The following is a 10,259-nucleotide window of genomic DNA, read 5'->3' as shown; positions in this document are numbered from 1 at the left end:
AAATCATTCTACTGTAGGTAAAAATTGTCCAAATGATATTGGTCATTAACAGTTGATTTGCAGAAACAGGGATGAATATATGCTCAATTTGAATAGTTTATTCCTATTTTGGGTAACACCAGTAGTTCCTAAGGTTTAGTTTAGCGCCAATTAAGAGGAATGACCTGGGGTGCCTGAGTGGCTCAGATGGTTGAGCGTCTGCCTTCGGCTCGGGTCATGATCCCAGGATCCTGGGATCAAGCCCCGCATCGGGCTCCCTGCTCGGTGGGGAGCCTGTTTCTCCCTCTGCCTCTCTCTTCCTCTCTCTCTCTCTCTCTGACTCTCATGAATAAATAATAAAACATTAAAAAAAAAAACTAATGATGTATTGCATGGTGACTAACATAAAAAATAAAATTAAAAAAAAAAAGAGGAATGACCTAATGTTGTTGTTGTTATTGTTGTCGTTTTTGAAAACACACAAGAGAAATCAAGTCATGTTACGATCTGAATGGAAAACACAGACAAGGCCCGTTGTGCTATCCGCATGCCAGTGAAGGGGATGGGCAGCTCTGGCTCAAGAATTCCTTAAATACACTGCTTTGGAATTAGATTTCTGTTAATCATAGAATATTAGTAATTTTTAAGATACAGAGAAGTTACCAGCTAAAGGAAATTGGTAGTCATTAATTTAAAAAAAACAAGCTACAATCCTTTGGTGTTCAACAAACCAGATTTTCTTGAAAGATTACGACTGTCTTCATGGACTGTTTTCTAAATCGTAAGGCTATTAATCTCACCTTTAACAAATGTTCTCATTGGTTGCTCAGACTATTTTCTTCTCATTTACTACTGTCCTAACTAGACTACATTTATTCCCTATAGCAATGAGAATCTGGTACGGGTCACTGGCACATCCAGTTTTGGACCATCTGAGTATTATTCCTGGGAATTTGAAATTCTAAAAATTTGAAGTTGCTTACTCTCGTACTCTCCTACTCTAGACATAATTTTGTTCTGTAAACAGGCTCTTGGGATATATTATTCTGCATTTAAAGTTTGTTTTAGGATAATAAGCTCCTGTACAACTGCCCAAATGTGTGGATGCTCACAGTAGAGAGGGAGGTAGAGTGGGGGAGGGCCTGTCACAGCTGTCAGATCAGAAACCCATTTCTGGTTCTGATCCTTGCTGCTGCAGACCTAAAGTTGCAAAGAAGCACAAAAATATAGTGGAAAAGACTGAAAACAATGCAAAAGTCCTTCAGTGAAGGGATAGATAAATGAATTATACATCCATAAAATGGACTACTACTTAGCAATGAAAATAACAAACTTGACTCCTGCAGCAACATGGCTGAACCTCAGATGCATTTTGCTAAGTCCAAGAAGCCACACCCAAAATGCTTTATAGGGTACAGTTCCATTTATAGGACATTCTGGGAAAGGCAAAACTATAGGCACTGAGAAAGTATCAGTGTTATCAGAGGTTGGGGGGTAGGAGGAGGTACGGACTAGAAGTTTTGGGGGTGGTTACATGCTATATATACATGGGTCAAAACTCAGAATTGAAAAGCATAGAGAATTTTACTGTAAATTAAAAAAAAAGATATAAAAGAAAATTGGGGGGGGCTGTATTGCTCAGTCGGTTAAACATCTGACTCTTGATTTCAGCTCCGGTCACAACCTCAAGGATGTGAGATTGAGCCCTGCGTGGGGCTCCACATTCATCAGGGAGCCTGCTTCTCTCCCTCACCCTGCTCTCTCTCACTAAAATAACTCTTAAAAAAAAAAAAAATAGTGGCTTCCCTTGGAGTAGGAGTAATGACTGGGAGGGAGATGAGGTGGGGTACCTGGGGAGCTGGTTACGTTTGTTTGAGCTTCATGCCGATTGTTACATGGGTGTTGGTTTAGAAAAATTCACTGGGGTATATGTATACTTAGGATATTCATGCATTTTACATATGTATGTTATACTTCAATAATAAGTAAACAACAAGGGACAGTGGGAGTGAATTCCAGCCTTCACTGTCCTCTCATCTTCCCATCTGTATACACTACTATGCTAGAAAAATTGTAGTGTGAAACTCTCCCTGGTCAGGTTTGGTACCTGTTCCTAAAAGCTTCAAACATCAGTTTACTTGACCATCAATTCTGTTCACTATGCTGTTTGGCAGATCAGGATTTGGTTTGCCAACTCTCAGGTAACCATATTTGGGCATGGAATGAAGAAAGAGCTGGTAGTGGAAAGTCACTGAGAAACTAATCACGGATAAGCAGTGATTATTCTAAGTCACACTGAATAAAAGAAAATGTATCTTACCTGGGTGATTTAAGTAATCTTTTTCAGGCCTGTTTCTAGACTCTCGATAGAGAGAGAACTGCTAGGGACTGTTGTGTTTAGCACTGCACAGATGTGAGGATGGCTTATCAAATCTTGATGTCTTCCAGTTCCATGTTGAAGACTGAGGTAGAGTAGGCAAAAGTCACATCTCTGACAGAGTAGGGAGGCTTAGAAGAGATGAGTAAATATGATTATAGGGACTGAAATGTAAATAATTTCTTCAAAGTCCATCAAAGAAAATTTCTCTATAGTTGATGAAGAATGGTGGACCATATTCTTCTGTCTTTTACCAATCATAAACATACTCCAGAGCAAAGTAGTAAGAGTCAAGTAACAGAAGCTGTGATCAGTGTTTTGTACACATTACTTTATTTAACCCTTAAAACAATCCTGCAAGATAGTCACTCAAATCCCATTTAAAATGAAGGCTCAAAGTAATCTGTACAAAGTGAGTTGCAACAATTCCAGGCTTCTGATTCCAAAGAAAAAGGGAATTAACTTTTAGAATGTATTATGTGCTAAGCTCCTTTATCTTAGTCTTAACATATCTCCATTTAATTTGTGTGTGTGTGTGTGTGTGTGTGTGAGAGAGAGAGAGACCGCACGAGCAGGGAGAGCGGAAGAGGGAGAGAAGCAGACCCACTGAGTGCAGAGTCTGATGCAGGCTCAACCCCACAACCCCAAGATCATGACCCTGACCCAAACCGAAACCAAGACTTGGGACACTTAACCGAGTGAGCCCCCAGATATCTCCATTTTAGAGATAAGTAAACAGAAAGAGGGATGGCATGGCTTGTCCAAGGTTAGTTACATAACCAGTAAGTGGTGGACCTGGTATTTAAGCCCAGCTCTGATTTCAGAGCCTACATTCTTCACATTATAGCACTCCACTGCCAACGCCGATGGGAGCTATCCTGTGCAATTCTGGAGGAAGATAAATGGAATCTTTGACATTGGACTAAAACACCAGATAATCTAAACTTGGGTCAGAAAAGTGACATTTGTTGTTTTTCCCTGATATCTTTCATATTCAAGCACCTCAATAAAATCTCTTGTTTACGGATATTTACTTTCTTTTAATCAGTAATTCAAAGCTTGAGGGACTGAATAACCCACTAAATTCAGCTTACAGCATGGGAAGAAAAGGAACTGGATGGTAGAAAAACCACTGTCCTAGGAACCAGGAATCAAACGTTCTAATCCTGGCTCTGTTCCTGATTTGCAGTGCAACTTTGGTTAAGGCATGGGGATCTCTGGACTTGTTTTACCACGTGTAAATTAAGAGTATTCAAGACAGAATTTTGGAAAGGAAACTGTTTAATACTTTAGAAAACAAATTTTTTCTCATGAGGAAAGCCCCCAAATTGCCATCTTGGAATTTAAATACTATGTAGTGGGTTACCAGGTGTTTGTGAGAGTCTGTTCTGCAAGCTTGCTTCCATCATTTTTGAAGAGCCCTGGGAAGATGTGCAATAGAAAAGCAACCAGAAACGTGTAGTCACATTAAGAGGCATTTTAATTTTTGCCAACTTAAAAATATTAAGAATATTAAAATATGAATATCTCATAAAAGATTTGAAATATTATTATTCTCTCTGTATCAGACTAATGGATTTTCCTAATAAACACCATTCCATTTTTGGTTCTTTCTTTTGCCGCCCCATTTTTGGTTCCAAAGAAGTTTTTTGTCACTGTGATGGTGCAGGCTGATTTGTTTCCCAGAAACATGTTTTTCAGCTGTGACAGGAAGTGACTTGTTCCGTGGGTCTGTCCTTACTTACCGTGTGACTCAGGGCAAGGACTTTCATGTAAGTCTGTCTCTGTAAAGGGACACTAACATAACATAATTTAAGTCATAGTGCCTTACATAATAGGGGCTGAGAAAAACAAGGCAGCATTATATACTAGAAAGAACATGGGGCAGAAAGACTTGGACACAAATACCAAGCACTGCCGCCTACTAGCTAAGTCATCTTGGGCAAATGATTTCATTTAAGCCTTACAGTGGGGCTAGTAATTCTTTCAATTCTTATTTTTTAAAATTAAATGATATACTAAAGTGGCTGTTACACAGTAGTACTAAGCAATTAGTACTTTTATTAATAATTCTATACAATCTAGAAAGCTGCACAAAAGTTAGTATTTTCTTACAAAAACATCACTTAACAAGGACATCCAAAAGCAATGTAATACACATTGTAACAGATAAATGGCATCACTTTTATAACCTCTTGATATTTTAGAACACGTAACCAGTAAATACTTCAAAACGGCTTATGCTGGGGTCTTGCTGCAGAGTGATTTCTGGGACTCTTGAGATTATTTTACAATAATTTTCTTCTAGTTGTTTTATGTTTGGTAACAACCTACTATAATTATTGTTATAGCCATAGTATATATTTCAATGTGTCAACATACTCAATTCCAAAACCTATAGAAGAAAATTTGATTAGGTTCCCTAATGGCCCATGAATCCAGTTTATAAATTACATGATGCTCCAAGTTGTTTCAAGAAAATATTTGCTTGTAAACAATATTTTCTTTCAGAATTCAAGACACATTTAACATATGGATTTTACAACAAAGTTTATTAGCTGTTCTCCTCTTTCTCATAAATGGAATGGATAATGTTGATAATCCTTTACAAACCAGTACTCATTTAAGAAACTGTAATGAGGAGGCTGTGAAAAACACATATTTAATAAACAACTCCAAAAAAGCAAAGGGAAGCCAAAAAATATTATTAAAAGACCAGAAAAGTTGATTTCTGAAATCATATCTACCTTTCACTAAAGTTTCTTAAAATTGCTCACCATGAAGATCTGGGCAACTCTAGTGCACAGCAGCTACGAGAGGTGGAAAGTGTGCATTCTGAGGGGAACACACACAAGGCTTTTGCTTATCTGCCTATTAGTGAAAGGAAAGCTGGAAGGAGAGGCAGAAGACCAAATCCAAACCCAATGACAAGAACAACAGTAACAAAAAACCCCAAAACAGAACCAGGAACCATTTGAAAACTTTTGTAGAAAAGAGGAGAACACGCCTATACTTCTGTATGTAATCTAATTTCCCTAAAGGTTTCTTTCCACAACCACCATACCCCCTTTTTCAGTTCACATGATTAAGGAAGATAAAGTCTAATCAATATTTAATTTAAAAACCAAACAAAAAGTTAAGAGTAGGTGGCCAAAGAAAAAATATATTTTAAATATATATATATGTTTGTGTGTGTGTGCAACTATGTAAAGAAAATAATTCCCATAGTTACAGAGTTTAGTTAAAGAAAGTTTTATATATATTTATATATATATATATATTTTATTATAACAAAATAGGCAGTTACTGTGGGTAAAATATTCATTAAAATCTGATCCCTAAGAATACATTTAAAGTTTTAGACTATGAACTGGACTCCTTTTCCATTGCCATAATGATTACTACATCACCACCGTAATGTCTGTTCTGTCTGTATTTATGTCTATGAAGTTTCCTCAACCTTATGTGTAAAAGGTGAGCTCCCCTAGCACCTAAACATGGCCTCGATTTAGAGAATGTGATGATCATTATGTATGAACTTTTGTAAGACACTATAAACAGTGCTGCACAAGTAGATTAAAAACATTTTTAACACTGCTATTCCTAGCAAATGTGTTGAGAAAAAAACCCTCAAACAATAAAAGACATGAAGAACTCTTATGAAAAATGAATATCCCTTGTGAAATTATAAAAGTTAATGCAGACATTAATTTTGAAATTAAAAAACATATTTTCCTTATTTGTCTATAATGAAATATTTGCTTTGATAACACAAGTCAATTGAGAAAAGGACTTGAGAGTTAATATATTGGCCAAACCATGCTATTAAAGTTAAGCGTGCACTGTTGCTCAAAGTTTACTAAATCACTGATTTACACCACTTTTCTTTCATTTATACTGAAATTTGAAAAGAATGTATATAAAGCTTTTCTGAAAATCTCTTAAAGTTACTTTCCCTTAAACATTAAGGAATTTTGCCACAATTTCCCAGTCTCCCCAAATCCTTAATAGCTGGTCAGGCCATTCCATCTTCAGTTCTGAAAAATGGCCACAAACCAATAGTGACATAAAATAATACAGATGCTACAACTTGAAGGAGACCCTAGATGTCAAAACTAAGCACAACTGCAGACCATGATGAGTGGGATGTGACTCAACATGGAAGGAGTATTGTAGACAGACTCCAAAAGGAAAGGGCAAAGAAGTGTCAGAGAAAATGGATTGTGGAAAAGAGAAACAGAGAAACATCAGTCCTCATAACTTTTCTTTTGCTGGAACCCAGATGTAAGGACCAGACTGTTCTTCTATGATCTGCTTCACTTGGTTATAAATGTCTTCCAGAGTATCTCCCTGTATAATAGCTGTAATAACAGAAACAAAATTAGTAACCTCCATTAATTATCTATCTTTACCATAACAACTATTGGTGAAATAGAAGCTAAATCTTAGAACTAGTTACTCACCCAGCAAGAGATCATTTATGTATTGTTTGCTTAGTAATAGCCACTCATTTATTTTCCTACTTGAAAAATATAAGAATTTTTATTTTAAATATTCATCAAAAAGTGAGATTTGGTGATTTTTACTTAGTTTTATATATTTGGTAGATACACACTGAAGTACTTAAGAGGCAAAAGGGCATCTGCTGGCAACTTACTCTTAAACGTTTCAGAAAAAAAATGAAATGTGGTTAAAATGTTAACATTTAGAAAATACGGGTGAAAAGTGTATGAGAATTCCTGGTACTACTCTTGTGAATGTTCTCTAAGTCTGAAATTATTAAAAAAAAAAAAAAAGAAAAAAAGCACATGGGTTACAACACCATGGCATTTGATGTACTTAGGGTGAACACCTGAAAAATAATTTAAAGGACAAAATGAATGAGAGATTATTTGGGAATTGCTATGCACTCATTTTTTTAAAACAGATAATATATTAAAATGGATAAAAATTTATAAAGCATAAGATTAGCAAAGTCATTTTCACAGAAGAAATCAAGTCTGAATCTATTTTTCTCCAGTCTAGTATGTCCTAATGAACCACTTAAGAAACACTAACTTTTAAGATTCCTCATCACCACTGCTTAGGTTAGATGAATTATTCTGAAAACCACAATATTAATTACATAGTATTAACCAGAGTAATTAATTACTGGTAGATGTGGGCATAGTTCAAAGTTCAATGGGTCAGTTCATATGGCTCCAAATCAAAATTCTGTCAGGGCACTGAAACACATGATGCCAACCTGTGAAATGTTCAGTAAATTCTTGTTCCAGTTTCATGGCTCTCTCAAATGTCTTTCTGGCTTGTTCTTCTGTTAGACGCTTATTCATTTCCCTATGCAAATAAATTTAGAAATTAGCAATTAGTACATTATAATACTTTTTGAAAAAAAGATGACAAAGGAGAAGAGACACCTAAGACAAAATCATGAAAAGTTGAGTTCTGTTGAGAATATGAATGTCATTAAAAATTAGATTCAGTCACTAAGTATATTAAGCTTTATGCTCGGATTGACAGAGGGTTTCAATACATTTTCAATATATTTTCGCATTGGCTCAAGGCAGCCAAAAAAACTAAGCATTAATTTGGTATTTTTCACTTTGATGAAAACTTAGAGATCTATCTACCAATTTACGGATAACAAAGATAACATATAAACATATCAAACAGCACCATGAGAAGGTACTCAACAAAATATAGTCTAGGGAGAACTCTAGAAGAAATGACGTGGTTTCTTTAACAACAACAAAAAAAGAGCTATGGAGGGAGAATCTATAGATTAAAAGAATTAACAACAAATTGTCACAAATAGATCTTATTTGGAACTTGATTCAAGCAAATAAATTGAAAAAAAAAACGTAAGCAAAACTGATGAGACAAAACGTTAACAAAACTGAACTATCTGATGATATAAAAAATCATTTTAAGTGTGACATCAGAGAGATGTTTTCTAATAACATGATTCTTATCTTTCAAATATATACTGAAATATATGGATGAAATCATGTAACGTCTGGGGCTGGTTTCAAAATAATCTGGTGTGGATGGGTAGGGGGATAGATGAAACAAGACTGGTCATAGCTGATAATTATTGCTGCAGCTGGATGATGGGTATATGAGAGTTTGTTCCCAACTTAAAGGGAAAGCTTCCAATATTTCTTCATTAAATATAACATTTGCTTTGCTATTTTATAAGTGACCTTTACTGGATTAAGGAAATTCCCTCCTATTCAGTTTGCAGAATGTTTTTTGTCATGAATGGATGTTTATTTTATTAAATGCTTTTTCTGCATTTATTAAAATGATCATATGCTTTTACTCCTAAAATCTCTTAATGTGGCACACTTACATGGATTTTAAAAGATTCATTAAAAATTGTGAAAAAATATACATAACATATAAGTTACCATTTTAACCATTTTTAAGTGTACAGTTTATTGGCATTAGTATCTTCACATTGTTGTGCAACCATTACCACCACCCAACCCTACGACTGTTTTCATTTGGTAAAACCAAAACTCTATTCCTATTAAAAATAACTCCCTTTTGTCATCTCTCCTCAGCCCCCACTAACCACCATTACTATACTTTGTCTCTATGATTTTGACCACTTTGAGTAGCTCGTAAAAGTGGAATCATGCAGTATTTGTCTCTTTGTGACTCGCTTATTCCACCGAGCATAATGCCTGCAAGGATCATTCATGAATATACTGCAGAATTTCCTTCCTTTGTGTAATTGTGCCATATTTTGCTTATCCATGCATTCACTGATAGACACTTAGGTTTCTTCCACATTTTAGTTATTGGGAATAATGCTACCATAAACATGAATGTACAAGTATCTATTCAAAAAAGCAGCATACACCTAGAAGTGGAATTGCTGGATCATATAGTAACTCTATGTATCTTTTCATGTGCTTATTGGCTGTATCTTCTTTGGAGAAATGTCTATTCAAATCCTTTCCCTATTCTTGAATTGAGTTGTCTTCTTCTTGTTTTAGGAGTTCTCTAAATATTCTGGATATTAATCCATTAGATATATGATTTGCAAATATTTTTCCCATTCTGTGGATTGCCCTTTTACTCTGTAGACAGTGTCTTTTGATATACAAAACCTTATTTTATTATTTTTTAAAGATTTTAAGTAATCTCTACACCCAACATGGGTGGGGCTTGAACTTACAACCCTGAGATCGAAAGTCACAGGCTTCACCGACTGAGTCACCCAGGGGCCCCTGATATACACAACTTTAAAATATGGGGCACCAGGCTGGCTCAGTCAGTTAAGCATCTGCCTTCGGCTCAAGTCATGATCCCAGAGACCTGGGATCCAGTCCTATGTTGGGCTCCCTGTTCAGCCGGAAGTCTGCTTCTCCCTCTTCCTCTGCTCTGCTTGTGCTCTCAAAAAAAAAAAAAAAAAAAAAAAAAACAAAAAACAAACTTAAAAAAAAGTCATGGAATCCAATCTTTGTTGTTGTTACCTCTGAATTTGGTGTCATATCCAATAAACCAATGCCAAATCCAATGTTGTAAAGCTTTTGTCCTATGTTTTCTTCTAAGAGTTTTATTGTCTTACATTTAGGTCCTTGATTCATTTTGAGTTAATTTCTGTATATGGTGTTATGTCAGAGTCCAACACAATTCTTTTACACGTAGATACCCAGTTTTCCCAGCACCATTTGTTGAAAAGACTGTCCTTTCCCCCACCGAATGGTCCCCCACTGTATCCTTGTTAAAAATAAAAAATCATATATGTAATAGTTTACTTGTGACTTCTCTATTCTACTCCACTGGTCTTTTAAATTTTTTTCATCATGGTAAGTGTACTGTTTAATCCCCATCCCTTATTTCTCCCATCCCACTACCTACCTCCCCTCTGATAACCATCAGTTTGTTCTCT

At 35.6% G+C, this 10,259-nt stretch overlaps 1 protein-coding gene across 11 annotated transcripts in view; it reads right to left on the bottom strand.

Moving 5' to 3' along the window:
• Positions 1–4,889: 4,889 nt before the first annotated feature.
• Positions 4,890–10,259, bottom strand: part of DLG1 (discs large MAGUK scaffold protein 1) — a 257,181-nt gene continuing 251,811 nt past the window's right edge. For all 11 annotated transcript variants that reach the window (XM_027583079.1, XM_027583081.1, XM_027583082.2 and 8 more), the window contains 2 exons: positions 7,602–7,693; positions 4,890–6,717 (listed from right to left, as the gene is read on the bottom strand). In XM_027583079.1, coding sequence (XP_027438880.1) covers positions 6,611–6,717; positions 7,602–7,693 — 199 coding nt within the window. In that variant the 3' untranslated portion in view covers positions 4,890–6,610. The remainder of the gene's footprint in view (positions 6,718–7,601; positions 7,694–10,259) is intronic.

Source organism: Zalophus californianus, chromosome 1, assembly GCF_009762305.2.
Source record: "Zalophus californianus isolate mZalCal1 chromosome 1, mZalCal1.pri.v2, whole genome shotgun sequence".
In the NCBI taxonomy this organism is placed as follows: domain Eukaryota; kingdom Metazoa; phylum Chordata; class Mammalia; order Carnivora; family Otariidae; genus Zalophus; species Zalophus californianus.
This window is presented reverse-complemented; position numbering and strand designations above follow the sequence as displayed.